Source organism: Dasypus novemcinctus, chromosome 7 (assembly GCF_030445035.2).
Source record: "Dasypus novemcinctus isolate mDasNov1 chromosome 7, mDasNov1.1.hap2, whole genome shotgun sequence".
Lineage (NCBI taxonomy): Eukaryota > Metazoa > Chordata > Mammalia > Cingulata > Dasypodidae > Dasypus > Dasypus novemcinctus.
Window position 1 is genome coordinate 43,096,406 of NC_080679.1, and position 26,919 is coordinate 43,123,324.

General features: G+C 44.2%; 1 protein-coding gene across 2 annotated transcripts in view; it reads right to left on the reverse strand.

The window, feature by feature from the left end:
• The window catches only part of KIAA2012 (KIAA2012 ortholog), a 127,418-nt gene that overhangs the window by 55,148 nt on the left and 45,351 nt on the right, over positions 1 to 26,919 (reverse strand). For both annotated transcript variants that reach the window (XM_058300363.2, XM_058300364.2), the window contains one exon: positions 12,777 to 12,853. In XM_058300363.2, the coding sequence (XP_058156346.1) occupies positions 12,777 to 12,853 (77 nt within the window). The remainder of the gene's footprint in view (positions 1 to 12,776; positions 12,854 to 26,919) is intronic.

A 26,919-nucleotide genomic window follows, 5' to 3' on the forward strand; every position in this document is an offset into this window, starting at 1 on the left:
GATGACTTTTTTATGCAAATTTTTTTATACTTCTCTGGCTTCCGTGAATGGTTATCAAATCTGCCTTGCCGCATATAAGGTTATAGCAAGATTCCAGTTTGCGATTTGGACAAATGTGGCAGAAAGGGAGAGAAGGACGGAGCAGTAGAGGAGTCTGGGAGGCCCCGGGTTCTCTAGTCACCACAACATGCTAACGATGTCATGGTTGAGACTACAGAGTTTGATCTGAAATTGCCCGCTAGCCCAGACCCCACATTGAGACCTGGGTGATCTTTCCTAGATGGAAATCAGACCACATCATTCCTCCTGCTTAAAACCTTCAAAGGCCATTGCCCTCAGGATGACGGCCCATCCACTTAAGAGATTCACAAGGCCTGCTGCCTAGTCCTGGACCTTCTAACTCTCCAGCCTTATTTAGCCATGCAACAAATATGCATTGAGTGGCTCTTCTATGCCAGGGAGGGAAGATACAACAGTGCACAACACAGACAAAAATCTCCGCCCTCATGGAGAGTGCACATACGTTCCACTGAGAAGGGATGTGATTAATCTCGCTGAATGGTGTGCTTGGGACAAGTTGGGGTGGGAAGATTTAGGTTAGAAGAAACAAAAAAGGAAAGACAAACTAAAGAGTTAATGACAATTAAATGCATTCCGTGAAAATAGATGGGATCTAAGAAGGGAAGAGAAAGGGCTCAAAAGGTGAGTTATGCCTGAAGGTGAATTATGATACAAAGAAAAATAGATCAGGAAAAGAGGATGAGGAGTACCAGAGGATGGAGGTGGTGGCTGCTACTTTAAGCAGGATCATCAGGAAAGCCCTCACAAGAAAGCGATGCTAGAGCAAAGCTCCGAGCAAGGAAAGGGATGGTTCCATGGAGCTATCTGCAAGCAGTTTCACCTCACTGAGTGAATAGCAACTGCAAAGGCCCATCATCAACACTAAAGTTCCAGTTCCCAGAGCCCACTGCTTCCTCTGCTGGAAAACTCTCCTCCAATCTGGTGGCCTAACTCCTCCTTGTCCTTGGGGTCTGGCTCATCTGTGCCTCCCATGACCTCCAGAGCACCAAGAGCTGCCCATTATTGCCCACAATGATCGCTCATGCTTGTGTAGCCACCTCTCTTCCCCATTAGACTGTAAGCTCTGTGGGGGCAGGAACATGGCCATCCTGTTCCTTTGGTGTCATCAGCGCCGGGCACACGGTCTGGAAATGAATACACAGTGAGTAATATTTGCTGAACAGATAACACTGGTGAATGACCCCAGGGACAAGCTGCATGGTGTGGCTCACCTCAGTTAAAGTGAGGAGAGGCCAGTTAAGATACCTTTACAGGAAGTGTATGCTGGCCTCCAGAAGTGTGTCCTCGGTAGCACAGGTTCCTCATTTTCAGAGTGAAAAGTTATTTTTGGGGGCTGATTTGCTGAGGTCACATATATTACTTTGCCGTAAAATCACCCTGAGTATAGTTTTGATCATTTTCATGTTTTCTAGGAAACTAACTCTTGGACATCCATTGCTTTGGGCAGTCATAAACCCTCCCTTCTCACAACATTTATATTACTTTTAAGCATTAATGTTGAATTAACAAGAAGCAACCATTCTAATGAGCATCCTTTTTCTTTGTTTGAAATGTAGTTAGAGATAAAGATTTTTCTGGACAAATGCATATGCAATTTTTTGCCATTCAGCCATGTATCTATTAGCTTCTTGGGATGAGAAAGTCCCTTCCCATTCCTAGATCTAATGAAAGCATTTGGTCCAAACTGGAATCAGACAAAGTGTTTCAAGATTTCTGACCTCCAAATTCATGCGTGAATCACAGGAAGGAATAATAGAAATCAGACAAGACTTATTTGAGGGAAATTTCTCCATTGTCCCCAAGAGGAATTTCGTGTTAGGCTAGAGGATAAAAGTCATAACCAAGACAAGTTCCAATGGCTGGAATTACTTTCACTCCTTATGTGGGGGGCTCAGATTGAAGAGTGGAGGGTTGAGAGGCTTTGAGAAAAATCCCTCCGGATCACTTGGCATAAATCTTTTGCTAAAACAATCCTCTGGACCATATTGTTCATCTCCCCAATGTTTAGGGGACATCAATTCTGATTTGATGGCATGATTTAGGTGAAGGTTCTATAGCCTCTGGAATGTGTAGTAGTTTTTGCCTACTATATCCAAGGGTTCTAGTAAATAAATGATAGTAAAAGTGGTGATGGTGGGGCAAGGAAAGCTTAAGCATATGAAAAGGATTCAGGGAGGTAGTAAGAAGAGGAGAAAAAGTCAGCACATTGAAACCAGAAAGAATGCCATGTACTTCTGTGATTTTTCATTTATTCATTCAACCACTATTTATTGCCTATTAAGTTGTCAGACAAGTAAGATGATTTTAGATAGTGTTAAATCAATGAAGACAATGGAATGGCAATAGGATGGAGAGTGATGGGGGAGGGGTTGGTACTTGACTTTGGGTGGTCAGGGAAGACTTCTCTGAGGAGGTGACGTCTGAGCTGAGAGCTGGATGACTAGGAGCCAAGTCTCTAAGGATCTATCTTTAGCTGCCACTGTAGCCTGCATTCCTGTGGTCTGTTATTCAGAAGTAGAATCAGGCAGGGGTTCTTTGAAAAGCAGAGTATACTACCTGATTTCCAGCCCTGTTCTACCCCAGCCCACATGTATCCATCTTTGACCCCGCCAGGCGCCTCTCTATTTTCTGGGGGGTGGAGTAATCATGACTGATGCCTGCAACTCTTGGGGTATATTGAGAACAAAGAATAAATACTAAACAGGATTCAAGGTGTCTGAAAGTGTAGGAGGAATCAGAAACTCAAGGTTAAACTGAAGGGTAGAAGAGAAGGAGAATGGGGGAACTGGAAGAAAGCAGAAAAGCCTGAAGCTTTTTTGTTTCTTTTATGTTCATGCCTTGGAAGGAGTGATTAAAGAACTGATGGAAGAGTAAAATGTTTAGCAGAAAATCAAAACCTATATTGTACTGTAATATGTTAATATTTTTATGTTCTGCCAGAAACACCTAGAAGCCTTTCTCTTCAGTAAATGAAACAATAAAGATTGAGTTAATTTGGTAAGGCTGATTTGAATTGCACAGAAGGCATTGCGTAAGTACTTGGCATTTAAAAAGTTATCTGACATTTAAAAGGAGATGACGGTTAATGAATTCAAAAGCTAATCTTACACTCTGACAGGGTGAGCCATGGAAAGTCCAGGATTATTATCTTGGTGTAAACATAATGAGATTCTGATTGAAAGCCAGCATAAAGGAGAACTATCGACTGTATACATATATTCATACACACACATAAATAATGTAGCAAGATTTAAAGAGGACATCCCTTCAATTACATATATCTTATTTCCTTTTTTACTCTTGGATTATAACATCTGCGCAACAAGTCCAGAGAGAAACTCTCCTCCCCAATGTTTTCGTCTCCTCCTTTTAATGTGTATTTGTTTTGAAGGGTCACTACCATAGGCTGGCTTTACCCACAGGCTATGGAAGGCTGGCTTTACCCACAGGCTATGGGTCTTTCACCTTAAGAAGGAGATGGGATTCTAAGCCCAAGCATCCACCCATGGTTCCCCAGAGTCACCAAAGATTAGGATCTAACTTAAGAGGGCCTCTTAGGCATTTCTCAGGCCCAAACTGTACTTCTCCAAATCCTTTCTACGCGGGGTTCCCGATCGATCGTGGGAGCTGTGGCTTAGTGGCTCTAAGAAGCGCTCTTGCGCCTCAGTAAGGAGGCTGCAACACTCTCACTGTCTAACTGCCCCCCTCGCAGCTCACAACTTCATTTTGCCTGAGAGCAAGCTGCCAAGTGTCTCTGGGAGCTTGTGGCAAGCTGAGCTGGAGAAGGAAAACAGAAGGAAGGAGGGCCTTTGTCTCCGGGGTCTGAAATGCGTGGGGGAACACACCCCACCATTATCTTAATGCGCGGAGAGCAGGTAGGGAGCCCTTTGCTGAAACCCTTTATGTGGTCTATCAAGTTGTCACATCATTTGTCCCCTCCTGCGAGCAAACAAAAGGAAGAGGGTCAGTTTCTTCTCCCCATGCAAGGCCCCCCTCCTTGGCTGAGAGTCTGTTCCTCCACTTCCCTGGGGGGCACTCTGAACCCCTGTGGGGATGGATTAGATCAGTGAAGGCGCTGGGATTCTGAACTTTTCCCTCCACCCTGCCAGAGCCACCCTCCCCCACCTCCCCATGCTGGGGTGGAGGCGAGGGGTCCAAATGCTGAAAGGCTCCTCCTACCAGGGGCTCCGGGCTGAAGGGCCTGGCAGGGGTCCCCGCTGCCCAGCCTTCTCAGGCCCTGCTGTTTCCTGCCGGTGGCAGCCTGGGGAAACAGATGAGTAGAGTTGGGTAGCGGGACACAAGTGGGACGTGGAGGGCGTGGAACTCCACTGAGCTCCCTGTGACTGGTCTGCCTGGGCAGGGCATCTGAGTGAGTCCAGGGCGTGGCACACAGCATCAGCCTCAGGCTAACTTGGCAGGGAGCAGCCTGGGGCAAGTTTCCCTGGCCAGGGGGAGAGAGTCCTTCCTTCCGCAGGAGCCCAGATGGAACACCCAGAACCTCCAGCTCATCCACCCAGCCTGCCTGCATGGCCTCTTTCTGAGAAGCAGAAGGGACTGCAAACCATGGGATGGTTCACCCACCACCAGTCAGCCTAGCAGGCCCGGTGCTGGCCAGCGGGGTGTCTGCTCATCTTGGGTTCCTTGGGAATCCCAGCCCGCTTTTTGGTGCTGGTGAAATGCGCTGAGTTGACAGTTCTGGGAGGGTCCACAAGGAGGCATGGTGGATATAAAGTTTACTGATAGCCAGAGAAGAGTTTTCTTTGGCCTCCACCTACCTTTTTAGCCTCAACTCAATGCAAGGGTATTTTTACCTCCTCCTGAATATTTAGCAAATTAGCACAATAGTTAGTAAATGTTAGACTAGGAAGACGAATGCTGCAGTCTCTCAGTCTTAGCTTTTATGACACACTCATTGGTGACTTTTGCCAAATCTTTCTGTGCTGCAATTTCCTTACCTATAAAATCACCTCATGGTTCTCTTTAGGGAGGTTTTTGAATAATGAAACCCAGGCCACCTCAATTCCAGGGCTTCTATTATCTGGAAGTAAATCTTAACTGTGAAGTCTAATTGATATTGTCCTTAGTTTAATTAAGTGCTTTGTTGCCACAACAGACTCATTGTTTATCTGGCTTAGCAGGAGCTGGTGGAGAAAAATTTTAAGCCAAAATAGTGATCTCTTCCACTCCAAGGGAGGTGGAAACCAGCTTTTCTGGGAGAGGGCTTGAGGATGTATTGAGGCTACAACTTTGTGTTTAAGAGATGATACCTTCTATTTTAAACTGGGAGATGGGAGGAGGCTGGGTGCAGGGTGGGAAATCCACACAACTGTCCAGCTGCTAATACAAATCTTTACTGTGACTTCCTTGTTTTGTTGGGTCTGGTGTGATTTTTGCAGTCTGACAAACTGAGAGACAAGGAATCTCAACTTGCAAACCAATTCCAGTTTTAAATCAGTTGATTTTCACTAGAAAAGCAAATACAACCCTTGGTACTTTGACTCCCAGACTGGCTCATAACAGCTTATCTAACCCCAAATTTGAGCTGGACTTCAAATAGAGTTGAGCTAGCCCCAGTACTGCTGGGTCTGGTGCCAGGGACAGCAGAGGGCTGGAGGAAGAGAAAGAAAAATGCCCTTTCCCTCCCTTTTGTGGGTCTTGCACTTTTCTGCCCTCTTTTCCTGTCCGGCCCCTGTGTCTTCTAACCTCTAAGTTTTCCCAGGGAGTCAGGTGTGGTGGGGGTTGGGCTCCTGCTGGATGTAGCCCTCGAGGCCACCAAATTCTGCCCTCCCCCGACCCTGTTTCTTTTCTGTTCAGGCCTTCCGCTGCATTCCCTGAGGTTTTTTTGTTTGTTTGTTTGTTTCAAATGAATGCACACTGAGATCTGAGAAGTCCAAAGGAATCTATAATAGGTAGACTTTTTAATCAGTGAAACAAAGTAAAAATTCCAGACAGCAAGGAGGATATTTGGCAGGGGGCAGATGGTAGGTAAGGTGTTCTCTAAATTAGTTCTGCTTTTCGCGCTTCTCCTTGTGCACATCTGAACCCTTAGATTGTATACGAGCCCCAGGTTCTCTTTCACAATGGCTTTCAAGGCAGAGGATGGGGAATGGAACAGTAATCAGAGCTTGATAATTGATTGGGGGCTGCCTTGAGCCCACCATAGTGCTGACTCCTTTTCATATGCTGTTTCATCTGATTGTTGTCATGGCCCCATGGGGCAAATATTACTCTCCTTTACAGGTGAAGAAATGGAGCCTCTGAGAGGTTAAGTACCTTGTCTAAAAGCACCCAGTAAATAGGGAAGAAGCTGGGATCTAAATGCAGTTTTATGGGATTCCCAAACCACTAGGGCTCCTAGGGCATGCAGGTCACACGTGAGTGGGGCCCTGTCTGTCCTGACATCTGTCCTTTGACAATAAAATAGGGATAACAACTATACCTACCTCACAGGGCTGCTGAAAAGATCAAGGAAGATCCTAAACCCTGCTCATAGGAAACCTCGAAAACCATTGGCTATTATTACATTTAAAAGGACCCTCTCAACATAATGGGGGACAGTAGTTGAAGCTTGTGATAGGGACATGAATGTTCATTATACTGTTCTGCCCACATTTGCATATGTTTGAAATTTTCCATAATAAAAAAAAAGAAATTAACCTGGCACAGATCATGTATCTGGTTGGAACTAGTAACCAATAGCTCAGCAAACAGACTTATTGAAAGAAATGACAGTCATGGTAAAAATCCAACAAGTAAAAGCCTTGATTTTGTAGTTAAAAAACAAATCCTCTGGGAAGCAGATTTGGCTTAACTGATAGAGCATCGCCTACCACATGGGAGGTTCAGGATTCAAACCCAGGGCCTCCTGGCCTGTGTGGTGAGCTGGCCCATGTGCAGTGCTGATGCAAGGAGTGCCGTGTCATGCAGGGGTGTCCCCCACGTAGGGGAGGCCCACACGCAAGGAGTACACCCCGTAAGGAGAGCCACCCCACGCGAAAAAAACTCAGCCTGCCCAGGAGTGACATGCACACATGGAGAGCTGACACAGCAAGATGATGCAACAAAAAGAGACAAAGATTCCTGGTGCCACTGACAAGAATGCAAGCAGACACAGAAGAACACGGCGAATACACACAGAGAGCAGACAATGGGGGGTGGGGATGGGAAGAAGAGAGAAATAAAAAATAAATCTTAAAAAAAAAAACCAACAAATCCTTTCAGGATATTATCCTTAAGTTGTCCACAGAGCTTTCAGGTAGACAAAGTAAACCTATGTGTAAAGTCTAACCTGGATGAATGCTTAGATCTTCAAAATGCCACTGACTCAAGTTCCACAACCAAATCTCCCTGATTTACAAAATCAGGGAGAGAGTGAGAGAGACACAGAGAGAAACAAAGAGTGAGAGAGCATGAGAAGGGAACCAGGTGAAATGTGCCATGTCCAGGGCTGACTTTAGAAATGAGAAAGGTTGGGAATTATAGAGCACTTCTCTAGGTGGAGAAATGCAGAAAGTTAATTCCCCTAGGGATGGGTGCTAGGCCCAGTCTTCCTAATCAACTTCAAAAAGAGCTGCAGGAAGGATCCTGGTGACAGCTCCAAGTCTGCACAAGGCCCAAAGTTCTTCCAGAGAGTGAATCATGGCAACAAAAGCTTTGTCAGGTTTTTTGAGTGGCTACGGTGGGTCAGGAACTATGCTAGACATGAGGGACAAAAAAGTAAATAAAGCAAAAAAAACAAAAAACAAAAAAAAAACCAAAACCACCAAAACTGTCTGTCTTTAAAGGTTTGTAGCTTGTTCTTTAGATGATAGTTCAACTGCAGCCAAAAAGTCCAACAGAAGGCAGTGTATGGCTTGGAAGGGCACTGAAACAAAACATTGCTTTGTACCCTGGTATGAAAACATAGTGTGTCTACAGGTTTTTGTTTTTCCTTGTCCTGAAAAAGGAAGGCTGAAAGGGGATATGAATACCATCTGTGAAACCGCCAAGGAAACAGATGGGGTAAACATAGATTTATCCAACCTAAATCCTAGCATGCTGGAATTACAGGATACTCTTTGAAATTCAAAAGAGATAAATTTAGGACACATAAGATCAAATATGAATTTGTCCTGTAAGTAGTAAACTCATGAAACCTGAACTCAAGAGATAACGTAGGTTGAAATAGAAGTGGCTTCATGAAATGGGAAAAAGGGACATAACTCCGAATTCACAGGATTTTTAGGACACTGCCGCAGTTCTAATCCCCACAAAGCAACAAAACAAAACCCAAGATAAAGCATGTGAAAAAGGATGTTTGCTCTCCCTAACTTAGAGTTTGTTTAAACAGGGGGAGAAGTTTGCCAGAAGCATGCAATGCAATTTACAATGTGAAAACTGGTGAGATGGTTTCTTTCTTTTTTTAACCAAAAGAGAGGTACAGTGACCCTTGGGAAATCTAGTTAAGGTTTGGGCTTGTACTTTGATACTCTTTACAGGCAACCTCTCCACCCTGACAGCTCTATAAACCCGTGGGCTCAGGGCCCGTCTTGCACAAGCTTACACAGATGGATCTGAGTGGACAGGAAAGTTTCATACTTTGAAATCCAAACTTTTGTTCAGAAAAAGAGGCAAATTCATTGTTCCCAAGTATAGGGTCAGAGGAATAAAATGTTGAAAGGGGTTTGAGATCCGTAATTGGAGAATTTTGATTGGTCTTTGTTTAGTTTATCGCACACTTTTCATATAGCGGCTTCTAGAACATCTTAGGACAGACTTGAGCAAGGCTAGCTCTCCTCATGATCCATCTTACCTTCTTATGGGGAGAATTTTGAAAAAAGGCAAAACAATAAAAACGAACAGGAAAAACAAAAACCCAAAAATACACACAACCCAGCACATCCGTAATTCCAAGTTAACATGACTGCAGTTTCTTTTATTATTTATTTATAAGTCTTTTCCTTATGGATCTCTCTCTCTCTCTCTCTCTCTGCTTTTTTACATAGTTGCAATCATAGTTGACTTATGATGTTGATTTCTGCTTTTAAAATGTAAATTCGGTGGTTCTCATCTGGGGGCAATTTACAATCCCCCCCCCCCGCCCCCCCACGAGACATTAGCAAGGTCTAGAGACATTTTTGATTGTTAGAGCTGTGGGGGGTGTGGTGGGCAGGAATGGGTGTGCCGCTTGCATCTAGTGGGTAGAGTTCCTGGATGCTGCTCAATGTCGTACAGCAGCTCCCAACAGCAGAGAAGTATCTGGCCCAAAAAGAGTCACGGTGCTGAGGTGGAGAAACCCTGTGTTAAACCCTTAACATTAAATCACTGTTTCTATTCTCAACAATCATCTGTTAAAAATGCCCAAATAAACCCCTTACTCAGGGGGATATTTCACAATTAATAACTTCCTTGATGGTAAACTCTTAAGAAATTTCCAGTTTTTCTCTATTAAAAAGAATGCTGGAAGCCGATGTGGCTCAGTGGCTGAGCACCGGTATCCCACACACGAGGCCCTGGGTTCAATGCCCAGGCCCCAGTATCTGAAAAAAAAAAGCTGCAATGGACGTCTTCACTCACCTTTTTTTCCCTGCATAACTATTTCCTTAGAATAAATTCCCAGAAGTCAGAAATACTGAAATCAATAGGTATGAATTTTTTTCGTGTTTCATGTGTCATCCTGCCATTTTGTTTTACAAATGGACTGAACCGATTTACAATCAGCCAGATGTGTATACCCAAACCTCAGCCCCACTGAGTTTTTTAAAAAAGTATGTATGTGGGGGCACGAAAATCAAGTATAAAATGGTACCTGTGGGTTGCCTCACTTTACATTTAAATTGCTAGGCAGGATGAATATTTTTTCCATGTTTGTTTCCTATTACTATTGTTTTTTTGGTACGGATGATTTGCATCTTTTGTTTATATTTATAACAGGGTTTCAATGTTTTTCTTTTAAAATTGACTGAGCTCTTTACCAGTACAGATGTTAACAGGTACTTTCTCCCCACACTGCGTAAACGTGTTAACATTTCCTCCTGGAATGTTCCAGTGCATTTATAATTTTAATACTCTTCTTAGGTACTGGTCACCTCACCCAGCCTGCGGCCGCCACACAGGCCCTAGGGAAGAGGAAAAGCTTCTCTTGCGTTTGATGTCGGCGACTAAGGGAAGGGCAATACTAGGTCTCTGAAGTTACCCCAGGAACTAATTTCCCTTAATCAAATGAAGGGCCTTAGGAGGAGCCACAAGGCAGCAAGGAAGATAAATCTGACAGAGAATACCAAATTCTGTGAGGAGTTTGAAAAACCTGCATTAAAAAGGGGCACCATACCTTTAGGACTTTAGAACTGGCAATGCTCCATACGTTATTAATATGCAAAAAATGCCTTCATAAATACTTGATTCGGCTCACAGTGGGAGGGCAGTTCATTTGAAAGAGGAAATGGGAGTTTGGAGTTGAAACATGTCTGCTTGTCTCCTTTTTTTTTTTCCATTGCTCTTTTCATCTCCACATTTTCCCTTGTAGTTTTCTTCCCCCTCTTTCCTTTGACTTAACTCCTTCCTCCAATAACTCCTACCAATTTGATGTCAGTTGCTACTTTCATTTCTATTTAAGGGTGTACCTCTGAGGCCTTGATCCTCGGGTTAGGTGTGAAAGAGGTGCCTCAGTAGCTATTCCCACAGTTTGCTGTCGTTCTGTATAAAGAAGGCAGGAACTGGAACCCTTCCTGCTCTCCCTGACAGGGCAGGCAGACTCTCAGGAAACACCGATCAGAGGTCTTGAAAATCAACCAGTAGGGGGCACCCGAGGCAGCCTGCAGGCCCGGGTAAATCCATTTTAATCCAGTTATAACTGCAAAGCGCCCTCTGTCAGAAATTGTTTTCCAAATCCAGGTCTGTGACTTCTCGTTAAAGGGTGTTGATACCAAAGTACTCCACCTTTGGGGTTTATCCCTCTCAGCTAGCACAGTGATAAAACACTGCAAGTATTTTATGTCACTGAATTATCCTCGTCTGTTCAGACCAGAAGGAAGGGAGGGGAGGGATGAATCAGTGGGGGAATTATTTGAAAGGGAAGAAGAGCAGAAACTGGCTGCTGGTAAGGATCAATACGGTGTCATATCCTATGCCTGCTTTGAGCAAGAAAGCAAGAGCGGCAAACAGCTTTGCCAGTAGTCCATCAAGGTACAGAACTGAAATCTGCTGAGCAGAAATTTGTTTCTAAATCCTTTCCAGATGTTTTCTAGTAAACAAGAAATTAGTCATTCACATGGACTAGTTTGAGGAAGTAGTTAAAATTGAAGTCAATGATTAATAAAAGGACTTTAGTCTCAAGAAATAAGGGGGGCAAGGAAGACACCAGTTTTCTCCGTGTTTGGGGCAAGTGGGGCTCCCGAGACTTTTCCTCAAATAGTTTTCCTTTTGGGTGCTGCTTCTAAAGGAAGTAAGTCTACTATGACTTGAACAAACTAACTGGCTCTGGTGGGAACAATTCCCCTCATTTCACAAAGGAGGCACATGAAGTTCTCAGAGTAATCTGACTTACCATAGCCTTGTAGGGAAAACCCAGGATTAGAGTTTAAGACCCTTGGTCCAGTGTTCCTCTTTCTGACTGCAAAGTTGTTAATTCGGACTTAGGACTCAATTTGACATGGCTGAGCCACTCTTTTATTGCAGGTTAACATTAGGTCTCTTGAAGTACAAATTCACAGGCTGTGTCAGTTTGTCAGTGAGGCATTTGCAAGGCCTTTGGAGTTATAGAACTTTCTAAATATAGCATATTATATTTTCCTTAGTCACAGGGTCTCTTAAAAGTAGACATTAAAAATTGCAAACGTTGGTTCTGTGGTTCTTCAGTAGCAGGGAGGGGCAGCTCAGCTGAGTTTTACCTCAGCAGTAGCCTGACCCAGGCCTGTGGTCCTAACAGCGAGAGTTCAGGTCTTTCCTCAGGACCAGCTCAAGCACACAGATGAAAACAAAACTTTTTTTTTTTTTTTCAATGCGTCTAGGAAAAAGGAGAAAGCCAGACTGTGGCAGGAAGTTGGAGACAAGAGAAAAATAGAGATCAGTGACCTGGGAGGCTGTCACACAGCAGGGAAAGCCGTGAAGATTCCCTGGAGCTGTGTGGTACTTCTGCCTCACAGTTTTTGAGACTCTGGGTTTCTCAGCTCTAGGAATTCCCCTGGGATGTCTCTCTGGAGAGAATATGAAGGCCATCCAGCCTCAAAGCTTCCAATGAAGGAATAAACTTATAAATATTTGCAAACACATGTCCCTGAGCCACAAATAGATGAACCATCCCGATAAAGCAATTTTCTCCTTTTTCTTGTATTTTTTTCCCTCTTGATTGCTCATTTTCCCTCTCCCATTCAGAATGAAAATCGGAATGGGAAAATGGGCCCAGCGACACAAAGTCTTAGGGCCTACTGCCCTGATGGATGGCTCTCTGTGTTTCCTTGTTTACTTTCTGGTTTTGCAGAAGTCAGGGAAAGACCTGTTAGCTTATTCACACACATGAAGAGCCAGACCAAACAGTCCAAGTTAAGAGTTAAGACATTCTGAGTTTAAGAGTTAAGAAACACCTGCAGTTTTATAGTCAAACTGCCTTATTCTACAGATGGGCAAATGAAGTCCAGAATGAAGTCTCACCAGGATCACACAGCAAGAACCCGATTCCTGACTTCCAGTCTTCTGCTCACTCAGAGCCCATACTGTACCTGCTTATCTGGCATCTGGGTCAAAGATGAGATTTCATGAAGATTCTTCTGAAGATCGGTTCTGGATTCAGTGTTTGCTATGGTGAAAATCAGAAAGAAGAAGATCAGGGTTGTAGCTATAGAGCTCATGAATTTTTATTTACACCATATACATACAGACCTAGTTCATGTGCATGTAAGGTTATAAGTACACATGTGCTTATGGGATGCATATTTACTCACTACATAACACCCATCCCCTATAGGCACATTCTAAACACCTTGTTAAATATAATGTTAAGACCTTATAGTCAAATTTATATTTTTCTTGATTTGGTTGCTCTTTAAAAGGAAAAAGTGATTTTTTTTGTGTGCTGCTAAAATTCAGATAACACTGAAATTAAAAAGGAAAGGTTGATTAAAAAAACCTGCTGATGCTGTTGAATATATATTTTTTATGATTGCACTTCACTGAAGTAGGAAAATGCCTCTGTGGCCTTCCAGATAGGGAGATCAGAGATTTACCTTTTCTCTCATAATGTGGAGGGGCATCAGGAGAGCCAGAAACACAAAACAAACACATGCAAAGGCCAAAGTGGGGATGGTTGGGGGTAACTAATGGAAATCATGGAACCCTGCCATGAAACAGGCACCCCACAGGCACCCGGCAAGGTATTGGTGTATAACCTGCATGGCCCTCCTCTATGGCTGGGGCTGTTACTGTTCTCCACTGGCCTGGAAGCTGAGGCTCAAAGGGTAAGGTAACTTACCCAAGTTGTGCAACTAGTGAAGTTTTGAGTGAGGCTCTGAGTCCACGATTGTCTGACTCTAAAAACCTCATGCTATGAAAGCAGAGGATTTATTTGATTTTTCTTTTTCCCCCTAAGAAAGTAAATTTAATGTTTATAAAGGGATATTTATTTGACGAACAGATTTAGCTAAGCACAGGGCTCCACTGAGAAAGATTTTGGTTTCTTGTGAGGAACCAGTGTCCAACAAAGAGTTCTTTCCATACTTGGTACTCATAAGTAGCTCTTTAAGAGCCTATGACCATATGTGACTTTGCATCTTTGTTTCTTCTTTGACCTGAAAAGCTTCTACTCATTCCTAGTGGGCTGATCTTCCCTTTCCTGTTGGGTCCAAGCTGTCCTCTTCTGCCTTGTGTGAAATGGCTTCTGTACAGATTTAAAGTCTTTCTTATTTAAAACAAAACAGGCAGCGGACTTGGCCCAGTGGTTAGGGTGTCCGTCTGCCACATGGGAGGTCCACGGTTCAAACCCCGGGCCTCCTTGACCCGTGTGGAGCTGGCCCTTGCGCAGTGCTGATGTGCGCAAGGAGTGCCCTGCCACGCAGGGGTGTCCCCTGCATAGGGGCGCCCTATAAGAAGTGCGCCCCATAAGGAGAGCTGCCCAGCACAAAAGAAAGTGCAGCCTGCCCAGGAATGGCGCTGCACACACGGAGAGCTGACACAGCAAGATGATGCAACAAAAAGAAACACAGATTCCCGTGCCACTGATGACAACAGAAGCAGACAAAGAAGACGCAGACAAAAATAGACACAGAGAACAGACAACCGGGATGGGGGGGGGGGGAGGAGAGGAGAGAAATAAATAAATAAATAAATAAACAAACAGCTGGAGACACTGAGGCTCAGAGAGTGGTTTTATGTGACTGGCCCAAGGCCGCACCTTGAAATAGCACAAAGCCAGGACCAGCACCCACATCTCCTGACTTAGCATCTTAGACTTTTCCCTCCACATCACAAAGCCTTCTGTTGGCCTCACTTGAGCTTGCCACATCACAGCTGCTTGGCCATGATCCATCCTCTGGACAAATCCAGCCCAGCAGGATTGTGCAGCGATGAGGTTCATTTTGCTGTGGCTTGGAAGGAGTCATGGGTCTCTTAGAAATGAAACTTATAAATTCTAATGCATAAGGGAAGTTCTTGCAACACCAGGAAAATGAATCAGTCAGCCAGAGTTCAAGAAATGTAAACACATTTTTAGATAGGAGACTGAAAAATCACTTAGGACTTCTCCGTCTCTGGGGTCAAGACCCTGGTAATTTACTGATGTTCAAGCTGTCAAGGAGGAGACACAACTCAAGCAGCATTCCTGGGAGATAAAGCAATGGGGATGGTAAAACTTCCTCTCAGAGCAATGTGGCAAGAGCTACCCCCGTTATCAAGCCAAAGAAACTGACTAACCTATCGACGAACCCGGGCAACTGGCTGTGAACACAGCAAGGAGCTGGTGTGCACATCCACAGGCAGTGGACTGCACAACTTCCAGACACGCCTAAAACTGGGAGCTGAGTCTTTCTGTGAAGAACATTCCTGCCACTAAAAAGATAAACAGAAAACACATTCCTTCCCTGCTGCCCACCATCAGGCCTGAACAGATTTTCAAATGCTAGCATTAATCTAACCACAAGCTTTTAGCAAGGAGATAGCATTCCCACCAGATAATCAGGCAGTTTTAGAGATGACCCTTACTAGATAGGGTCTCATCCCAAGCCTCTTCTGCCTTCTTCAAATCATGGGATCCTTCACCAAACACTCAAAACCTGAAAAGCAGCAAAATGCATCTGATTCTAGAACGGAATATAGTGCCTTAAAATTTTCTTCTATTTAAATCTGGGTTGACTGCGTGTAATTCTCAAGTTGTTGTCAGTTTAAGTAAAATGAAACATAGTCATATTTATTCCCGTTGTTTTAGAATACTCATTTCCCTTGGTGTGGGACGTGGTGGGCCCTATCTGGTGTCAGAATAGCGACCTAATGCCAAAGGTTTGCCTTATCAGTCAAGGTGGGCCAGCTGGCTCCAGCCGGGCACAGGTCTGGGCTTGGGAGAGAACATCAGAAGGCTTGCAGGCTCCAAAGTGGTCAAACATTTGGTAGCTCTGAAGGCAGTAGCCGTTGGAAGTGCCGTAGGGAGCCTCTTTAAATATTTTAGGGTGTTTTCCCACACCTACCATTTCTGATGCTTGATCACCTTTTGTTTTGTTCTAATTTGTTTTGAGGTACCAGGACCTTGTATGGGGGAAGCTGGCACTCAACCACTGAGCCACATCAGATCTACTGAGTTGTGTTTTTTCGTTTGTTGTTGCCGCCTTTCTCCACCCCTCCTCTCCTTCCAGCCCCCGCCACCCTTCCTGCCAGTCCCGCCCATATTACCAACCTACAATCTGCCCTCTTCCCCAGTAACTGCTTACGGCGTATTACCAGAGGTCTGCCCCCCCAGTTTTAGCCAATCCGCAGCCACCCCTCCGCCCTGCTCTCCCCTTCATACTCCACCCCCTTCCCTGCCTATATAACCAAGTGTACTTCCGCAATAAAGCAGACCTGTCCTTGTGCTCAAGCGGTCTCCGTGGTTTTTCCTCAACCGCACGTCCCCCACGCCTGGAGAACCAGTGCTCCATCTTGGAGCACCCCCCGCCGGCTGCCTGGCAGGAGCAAGCCCCCCCGATTCTTGGGCCTGAGCGAGGACGAAACCCTTACGCTCAGCTACAGTTTGTTTGCTTGTTGTTCTATTTTTTTTTTTAGGAGGTACCAGGGATCAAATCCCCCGGGACCTCCCATGTGGGAAGCAGGCACCCAACTGCTTGAGCCACATCTGCTCCCCCTCGAGCACCCTTTGATTGCTAGTATGCTCTCATGGCACTTCCCCCATGGAAGTGTTTCAAAATTGAAGAGGAGGTGCATCTATTGCCAAACAGAAAGCACCCTTCCTTGCCTTTTCACAGCTTTGCACATGAACTTGTTGACCCCCAGCAGAAACCAGTGGGAGGAGACCTAAAAGCCAGACTTTGTCCTTCACAATTTTGTTTTTGGGTCAAAAATGGAAAATGCAAATGTAAATTCAAGTTTATTAAAAAAAAATAATAATAACCCACAACCTTCCCAGTATAAACTTAACCATAAAAGGAAGAATAACTCTAGTCCCTGTACAGAGCCTTGCTGACCTTTCATTAAGAATAATATCTAAAAATACTTTATTTTATATGATGTGACTCAAGACGCCTATGACCTATAGAGTATTTGTCCTGTTATAATAAATCTCAAGTCTGCTTGTTTAATGCAGGAGACCAAAACACAAAATGGCCTTTTGGTATTGTCATTATCAAATTCTTGGGACAGGATTTAAGCCCCTGTTAATACTATATATTTTCACTTTAAATCTTTCTGGATGATGAGGAGGGTGAGATGGGAGTATCAAACAGTTGTACAAGACATGAGAAAGTCTCTAGGCTAAAGTCATACTCCAGGGACCTTTATTAAAGGAGGCAAGTGGACAGATCTAGAATATATGAGTCAGTTTGAATTTAAATATGGAAATGTCTACTAAATATGAGGGCAAAGTTTTCCTTCCATTGTGGAACAACAATCCATTTACTCTACTTATATCTTCTTAGATCAAGGCTAGCTAAGTCTCAAGGGTCTGGCTTTAGCTTTGGGGACACCAACTTCTCTCAAAAGTTCATAAATTATTTTTTATGGAGAGGTCCAAAGGCACATGGCAGTTTACCAAGCCCAAAATGGGAGGCAAGTTAGAGGATGGAATTTAAATTCAAGTTGGGTAGCAACAAAATATCAACTACATGAGAAACCACCCAATCAAGATATATCATAGGATTAATGAAGATACATATGGTAGAAGACAGTGCAAAGAAGGGAATTTGAAAGAGAACGTGGACCTACATACAATGTAGCCAACCAATTTAATTCATGTGGTGGTCTTAATTCTCCAGAAAATATTGTTCTTGGTTACTCCCTGTCAAACAAATACAGACATTTGGTTCCCCAGCTTCCAGACTTAGTTGCTCCAATCCATTCTTTACATGGCTGGGAGAGTCATTTCTCTGAAATCAAAATCTGATTATGTCAATCCCCATGGGAAACAGGATCCCACAGTCTTTAGCATAAATTCCATAGTTGCTGCCATTGGCCCTTCCTGATCTGATTCCTGTCTACCCCTCCAGATACATTTCTCACCATGCCCTCCCCTATATGTACCCTGGTATCTGCTCATTCCAGCTGCTTGCATTTTTCCCGTGCTGCCATGCTCTGTCACCTTAATGTGGTCTCTTCCCTTGGAGCATCCTTCCTTCTTGTCCACTTGCCTAATTTCTACATCTATCCTTAGAAACTCAGTTTAAGTGTCTTTTTCTTCCAAAAGCCTTTTCTGACCTGCAGGTTGAGTTGGCCTGTGTTCATTAACAGCTCTCAGTATACTCCACCACTGTGGGTTACTTTAAGACATGGATTTTCTCTCTCAACTTTATTCCTAGTGGCTAGCTCAGTATTTGGCACTAGTAGGTGGTCAATCCATTTTGGTCGAATGAATAAACAAATGAATGTGCAATCTTCATGTACTTTACGGTAAGAATTAGCTCACTGGTTCTTTCTGTTGGACATGTTCTGGTGCTGGTGTCTATAATAATTTTCAAATGAGAAATTGTAGGGGATCTAAGACAACAATAAATGAAAATCCTTAGGCCACAGGGGACATGTGAAAGAAGTAAGAGAAAGTAGGAGGAAAAACCAAGCCAATAAATCCTTAAGAAAAGCCTCATGCTTCTTTATGGTCTTTCTGATGAGAAGATAACATATATGTCTGAAGGGCAGTGAGATAGAAAAAAAGGATTTATGGATGACTGGTTAACAAAAGTTATAATGTTTTTGATCACTCTGACAGAAGAAAAATTAATATTCTAAACTTTAGTATAGGTTGAGAAAAATAATATCTATTTCTTAAAATGTATACCAGGCTTCAAATGCGCTGTGCTAAGTACTACTTTACCGCTTGGGCAAGGCCTTGTTCACTTGTATATATCTTGAGTTAAGTGAACAGCAGATAGTGCTATTTGGGAGGGACAGAATCTGAGAATTTCAAGAATCCTTAGACGTGTGAATACTCCTAGTATATATCATATTCTCAATAAGACTACAGTAGAACTGAAAAAAAGAGGGGGGAACTCTTCAGACTCTTAATAAATCTATAAATAAAGGATTAGATGATTTATAAACCACTTTTTGGCAGAGAATCATCACTTTGTGAGACCATTTCTCTTTCTTTTACTTCCATCACTAGCCTTGGCACTTGGCTTTCTTTTTAGGGTCACTCAGCCTATAAAGAAACAACAGCCTCCTTTTAAAAAATAACTTTACAATTGCTATCACAGGCTTTACAATGAATAGAGACCGCAGTACTGAGGTGGGGGCCCTGGGAGGGGGGGGCACTCATTAGCTTAGTGACTGTCTCCTGCCTCCCAGCCTCACGACGTCCGTGCTTCAGCGTCATGCCTCTGCAAAACGACAAGTTGTTTGTGCCCCCGACTTTGAACACATTTGCAAATAGCTGAAACTAACTTTTTAGTCACAAACACCAAAGCCCACCATCTATAAACTTTTTCAGAATCCTGTGACTTTTATCTGAAAATAATCATTAAAACCAAATGACCAAAAAGAAAACAAAAAGTTGTGAAAGCGCCTCTGAGTGATTCCAATAAACAGATGTTTTAAATTGCTCTTTGAACTTAATTCCATGGGGTATCAAGTATTTTCAGAGTAGTGTTATATCCATTTTCTTAAGAACAAATGAGGAATGTTACGTACAAAGAGACAAAGACGTTTTTGTCAAGGTCATTGAGCAAATCAAGGGAACCCATAAGTTTCCTATGTTCTAAGCCCTGAAAGAAGCACTCTCTGCTCAAATATATATATATATATATATATATATATATATATATATATATATATACACACACACACACATAGGCACACACACATATATATATACGCAGTCCTGTCAGAATGCCTTTTCCTGGGGAAACTATGCTATATATGGGGACTGGGCTCTCACGTCAACCTGAACAAAAAGCCTGCTTAGCCCATATTGTATCTGAACTTTCATTCATATTGTAGTTGTTTTTCCATTCATCGAATATTTGTGAAACACCTACAGTAGGTGTGTGCTAGCAGCATTGTGGCAGATAGTGCAGATGCAAGCGGGTCCCTGTCCTCCAAGAGCTTACAGTCAAATGGAGAGAAAAACCCAGTAAGAAGGTATTATGGTGAGAAAGCTGCTGATAGAGAGCGCACCTCAGACAACGTGGCAAGTGGAGGAAGCCTGTCAGCCCGCCTCGGTGGGCATGGGGAACAGAACAGCTGGCCAGATGTTGGCTTGAGCATTCAGTTTGAAATAGAAAGATTAGTTGGCGTTAACCAGGTAAAGGGGTAAAACACAGGAAATTATGCTCCAGACATTGGGAACCCTTTGTGTGAAGAAGTGGAAATAAGTACTTTGCATTAGCCTAAGGTCTTTTAGCTGGTAGGAAAGGAGGGGAGAAGGAATACAGTTTCCCCCCTTTCCTGGATATAAAGCATGCACCGGGGCCATTCTGAAATGTGCCAAGTTGTCTTTGGCATACTGCTATCTCTTTCCCTGCAAGTTTTCTCAATCAGTGCCGCCTTCCACATATACCTAATAATCTTGTGTTGGATCACCCCACTAGTCAGGGGTGACCCTTAAAACTCTCCATACCGCAAAATTACCCACCTCTCTTTTCACCCCTATCAAAATTCTTCATACCTGCTGGCTCACGCGCAGTGCTGATGCGCACAAGGAGTGCCCTGCCACGCAGGGGTGCCCCCGCGTAGGGGAGCCCCACGCGCAAGGAGTGCGCCCCGTAAGGAGAGCCGCCCAGCGCGAAAGAAAGTGCAGCCTGCCCAGGAATGGCACTGCACACACTTCCCGTGCCGCTGACGACAACAGAGGCGGACAAAGGAACAAGACGCAGCAAATAGACACAGAGAACAGACAACCAGGGGAGGGGGGGGGAATTAAATAAATAAATAAATCTTTCAAAAAAAAAATTCTTCATGCCTTAAAGCAGCTATTCTCAGCTGGCTGCCAGTGAGAGTAACTGTTAGCTCTGTAGACGTGTCAGCATTTTAAAAGAGTATGCTTCTGAATCCAATGTGAATCTTTTATTTGGGTTTTAATAGTATCATAAAGTAAAATTGTAATATTTTAGACTGTTTGAGAAAATATACTTTTGGTGTAGAGCACTACCCCGTAAACAGGCCTACCTTGCTTGAAAATCTGCTTCAAGAGTTCGGTTCTACCAAACCAATTTTACTTTTTAAATTCCCAGCTTCTTCGCATTTCTCCATATTATCTGTAAGAGTCACAAAGGACTTTCCGTGGGGGTGGGAAGAGGGTGTGCAACAGAAACCATTTGCTTGCAAAGGTTGTTATTCAGTGAGGGACTTCCTAAACTCTGAGGTATTGTCAGCATGGAAGTGTACCTATTTAGATGGACACCACTAAGCATGCTTAGAGTTAAGAATGCAGGTTCCTACAGTTCAAATCCCAGCTTTACCACCTAGCTGTGTGACCTTTGTCAAGTCACTTAACTTCTCTGAGCTACATTGTCCTAGATGGAAAGCAAAGATAGTAATAGAATCTACCTTATATTATTGCTTTGAGGACTAAGTGAAATAATGAATGTAAAACCCTCAGCATGTTGTTTGGCATATCAAAAATCCATAGCCACGGTAGTCATCATCATTTCTTCCTCCTCCTCCTCTTTTACTTTCATAGGACGGCTATTTAAGAGCTACCCCAGCCCAGTTCCAACCAGTGAGCGAGAATGAGCATAGCTGACGTGGAAATGTTTCCGCCACGATCAGGAGATCAGGACGTCCACCAGACGAGGATGACAAGAAAGGGTAGTGCAGAGGGCTAGGCTCCCAGGTCTTTGCTTACAGATTTTGAAATTGGCCAAGCATGTGATTTTGCTTGTTCTCCTTCTAGTTTTACAATCGCTGGCAAAAACAATTCCCTCCATTCAGCGCCTGGCTCCAGCCCTCAATCTAGGGCATTGCTTCCTGTTACTGCAGCTGGTCCCTAAGGCAGAATTCACTGTTGCTTGCCCGAAAATAAGCAGCAAGGAGGACCACACACATCTCCCTATTAATCAAAGACTATTTTTAGGAGAGAGGGGAGGTCTTTACATAACATCCTTTCCTCCTGGTCTGAAGCAGAAGCAACAAGGACTGTGGGTGGGAGATGGTCTACAAAGTCAACTACGTTTCCAGTTTTTGCCTGTCTCTCCAGCGGGTTAATGAAATATAAAAGGAAGCTTGGGAGAGGCAGAACTGGCTTTTGTCCTCCATTGAAAATATTAATATAAGCCCGAGAGCCTTTTCCAGACAGCTTCCTAGTATATGGTGCAGGCTGAGCTGTACACAACGCTAGGGCCAAGGTTCACCTCATCACAACGTGAACTGTGCAGTGTATACCCTCTGAGACACCAAGACATCCCTACAAATCACCTGTCCTGGGCCCGCAAAGCACAGTCATTGGTTTTGACCAACTTCTCTCTTAATACTTAGACTCAGGCCACAGAACACTGGGCTGTCCATGAGTAGCTCATGAAGACACCACACTTTTCAGGCCCTTCAAGAAGAGAACATCTTTCCCATTTATTAGTGTATTTGGTAAGAAATTGTGTGTCTCTGGAGGGCTCGGTATGAAATAATATGTCAGCGAGTCAATGAACATAGCAGAGGCGATCACAGAGGTGACCTATTAAGAGAAAAACTAGCTCTTAGGAGATGTTGAATACTAGACCTTTTTTCTTTGTGGCCGATATCCGAATTAACAGACTCAGAGGCTGAGAAAAAAAATTAGGGGTTTTACCCAACAGTGTGAAAAAATTGAGGAAGCTAGTTCCCTTCCCCTAAAACAGGGTGAAACACTGAGTGGAATGCCTTGTTGCAAAGCCTAGTAATGAACTGGATGGTTTTGAAAATCTGAACGTGCAATCATGGAGAGAAGACTGATCTGAGGAAAATAACGTTTTTATCCAATATGCTTAAAGGTAAAACCCTGCCGGGATCGTGTTGCTAAAATCCCTAGAGGAAAACTTCTGACAGAGCAAAAGCATGAAACAGTTAATGCTTGACACATGCTGTGAGGAGGTGCCCAGATTTGAACAGCAGATGTGACTCGAGGCCTCAGTGCTCGCAGCAATGGGGGACGGCCGACCCGCCTGAGGAGCGCCAGGCTCCAGCTGCAGCACACATACCAGGGGTGGACGACGGGGCAGGGGGATGCTGGCCCGTCTGATTCTAGCCAAAAAGAGAGCCAGGCCTTTCACCGCCTCTGATGATTTTTTTTTTTCTCCTATTTTAATGACTGATGAGAATTAGGATGGCAGACCTGAGAAAGACAGAGAAGGGAGAGGTGATAGATGGCAAAGAGGTCCGAGAAGTCGATCCCAAATGCAGGAGAAATAGTTTTTAAAAGAAAATTTGGTGCGTGTATGTGTGTGTAAAAGAGATAGAGAGCTCAAAGGAGATAGAGAAAGGGAAAAAGAGAGGGGACGAGAAAGGTGATTGAAATAGAGAGGGAAAAACCAGAGGGAATCCCGGAAAATTCAAACTGGAAGGAATTTAAAGGTCTTCTAGTCTAACTACCCACCCCACCTCATTTCCATATACTTTTCCCCCCTTCCTTGTCTCATCACTGATAATAAATATACCAGAGAAGTTGCCAACAAAGACTGTTTGGGTTTTACTGATTTGCTGAACTGTGGTGGGGCTTGGAAAAGCCTGTTCCTTGGCCGTGCATCTCGGCAGGCACACTGGCAGCGTGTGCACAGGATAACTTAGCATGAGCAGGGCAACTGGGATTGTGAGAATCAACACTGGAGAGAAAAAGCCATAATTAGTGTTAATTGTTGACCCTACAGTTCAAGAATAGATGCTCTGGAGAATGGGAAATGAGAACAAACATTAATTATTGAGCAGGGACCTTGGAGACAGACACTCTGGATTAAAAGGAGAGAGATAAATTGCATAATGAATGTTAATTTTCCCTCAAAGAATTGAGTAGTCGGTGGTTGAAAGGGAAAAAGAGGATAAAACAATCATGAAAGAGAAACCTCAATGTGTGTCGGGTGAGAGGGTACAGGAGGGTTACACAAACATTTTCCATCACTGTTTACCACCTTGCCCTTTGCCTCACATCTCCCAAGAAATTTGCTATCGGGACTTTACCATATTCATCTGCTAGGAAGCTCAACCACTTCCCCGAGAGCACATAAGCCAGAAAACAGCCATATTGCATTACTGACGATCTGAGAGGCATAAAGACACTGGGATTCCATTTTTTATCTGTGCTTGTGGGAGTTTGACTTAAAACGAGGGTGGTTGCTGGAACCAAGTGCCCTGTGCGAAGGGGCTGCAGTCCTGTGCTGCTGGGGGTGACGTGGCTCCAGGGTCTTAATTGTTTTATCTCAATTACCATTCAAGAGACACACACACCCTCTCCCCCAATCCTCTTTAACGAAAAGCAAAAATTAAAAAAAGGTAATTGGAGTAGAAAATTGTAGATGAGAATTGTAGTCAGTTTTGTAAAGAGAATTGTAGTCAACTCTGTAAAGAGACTCTAGGAACAGGCTTGTCACTGGTTCCTGGGCGCTCGATGCGCTGGTCGCCACCGGCACATCGGGCAGCAGCCCTCGGGGCTCTCCTTTGCCGTGCTCTGGATCTGCACCGCCTTCCGTTCTAGGCTCCTGAGCTGCGTCGGGCTACCTGCAGCGGCCTGAGCTCTCTGCCTATCCCTGGTCTGTTCCTTCCTGCTGACACACATCTCTTGCTCAGACATCTCCTGTGATTCCTTCTTGCCTGAAAATCAGTTACTTCATCCCTATCCTGGCATAGGAGGTCTTCCCTGTCTGCCCGCGCCCCGGTTAGACCTCTCCCACAGCCCATCCATGCTGGGCTCTTCGTTTCCCAAACGTGCTCCCCTTTCCTCCTTCCTTGACATTGTAGCTGGTGTGGGTCCCTCCGCTGGGTGTCTTTCCCTCCCCTTCTCTGTTTACGCACTTCTACTAATTTCTCAGAGGTCAGTGCAAATGGTGATTCTTCTGTGAAACCCTTCGCAGCCCCCTAGGTTAAGGGAATCATTCCTTCTGTGAACACCCCGAATCAGGCTGCTTAGGGCTCTGTTAAGCACGCACCTCATCCCGCCTTGTGGTAGCGTTAGTAGCACCGCACATTCCGGGGGGTCTGAGAGGGCAGTGGCCACAGCCTGGTGTTGGGCCTTGGGAAGTGGGTGAGGAGGGCACAACCTCTGGGACAGACAGACTTGGGAAGGAGTCCCAGCGCTGCTGCTTACCAGGGGCGGCCGACCTCCCTGTGTGTCAGCCTCCTCGCCTAGGATATGTGGATGAAAACACTCACTTCATAGGACTGTGAAGAATGAGGTAGCAGACGAAGTGCAGTGTCTGAGAATATTTGTTCTTAATATTAGCATCCTTCCATGTCCCTTGCATGCCGAAGTATTCAGTACCCATGTCAATGGAGACAAACAAGCATGGAACGGGCCTTCTCTCCCTCATGTCCAAAGATATATCATACTGGGATATCACTTAATACAAGCTGGTTTGATTTTTACAAAGCAGTGTGAAGTAGGTTGGGTAGATATTATAGTTCCATTTTATTAGTTAAGGCAAAAGAGCGGCTCAAACATGATACACATTTGTTTCCCTTTCATATAATAGTCCCGGGGTAGCAGGTGGAGTGGGGTAGCTCTGTTCTATAACGTTATCCAGGCACCCTGGTTCCTTATTTCTTGTTGCTCCACCGTCTCTTAGTGTTGTTCTCTTCCACGAGGTTGAAGCTATTTCACCAAGGGGGACGAGGGGGAGGAGGGCAAGCAGTTTTCTTTTAAGGACATGACCTGGAAGTTGCACACATTACTTCCATTCACATCCTGCTAGCTAAAAGGATTATCACACGGCCATCCCTAGCTGCAAGGGAGGCTAGAAATATTTCTAGCTAGAAAGCCATATGTTCTGCTAAAACACAGGGTGGGGAGCTCTGTTAAAAGAAACAATGGAAAAATGGATATTGGGAAACAGCCTCTGCTGGTCAGAGTTTCAGTCAATTTTTATGGGCTATGTTCTGGGAGTACCTACTGTGATCTTTGGAATATTCAGAAATAGACGAGGGGGTGTAGTGGATGTACCGCAAGTGGTTGGGTGCCTGTTTCCCATGTACTAGGTCCTGGGTTCATTCCCCGGTACATCCTTTAAAAATAATAGATGAGGGAGATCTCCCTAGAAGGAATTTTAAATCTAAGTGAGGGAAGAAGAAAAGAGTAAAAATCATTAAGGAAGTGAGGAAGTGCCCGGTAAGAGGCCCAGGCTGTAAGCTTCCAGAACCTCAGGAGGCAGCAATCAGTGTGGGCCGAGGTGGTCAGGGAAGGCATCCCAATGAAGGCAGGACTTCAGCTGGTCCTTGAAACTGAGACAGGTGGACAAGAGGGCTAGAGGCAGCATGATTTAGTGGGAAGAGCTTTGAGCTAACTGGTTGCAGGAAGATCTGGGGTTAAGTCTTGGATTTACCATGTAGAAGCTGTGTCGCTTGGAGCAAATCACCACACCTCTCTGCACCTTGCTTCCTTATCCAAAAAATGAAGGTTTTTTTTCATACTGTGGTCTAATAGCTCTAGTGGCCTTAGACACCCACCCACAGGAACCATCTCAGGAGGGGAAGAGATAGCTGGGCTGTCAAGAAGTTGGGGGGTCACAGTCAGCTCATCCCCACTTCAACCAGGGAAGGTCTGCTTTTATCTATTGGTCTCCTCAGAAAGAGTGTTTGCTCCCTCTACTTTAAAAAATGTTTAAAAGGCTCTGATGAAGCTGATGCCCAAGTTCCCTCCCAATTCAAGGGTTCCCAAAACAGAACAAAATGCAAGGGAAGTAGAATTCATGACTTCACAGGCTGTGTGAAAAATATAAGTACCAAGCAAATATAAAGATAAATATTCTTCAGCACTGTATTTTTTTCCTTCAAAAAATAAATTTCCTATGGATTCAGAGCAAACAGTATTTTTGAAAATTTTCTCCTTTAGAAGTCACAAATTGGTGATGAGGCCACATTTTCAGTCAAATTGTAAGGTAGAGGAGTATTTGTGCTTACAGGAACGGCGAGAGATTTTTGTCAAAGGAAAGGAGGGCTCTATTGTTTTAAAGTGGCTGTGTTACTTTGCCAAGTCTGCTATAACAAGCACCACAGACTCATCGGCTAAAACAACAGGAATTTATCTCTTAGGTATCACAGGATTATGCTCTCTCTGAAGTCCGT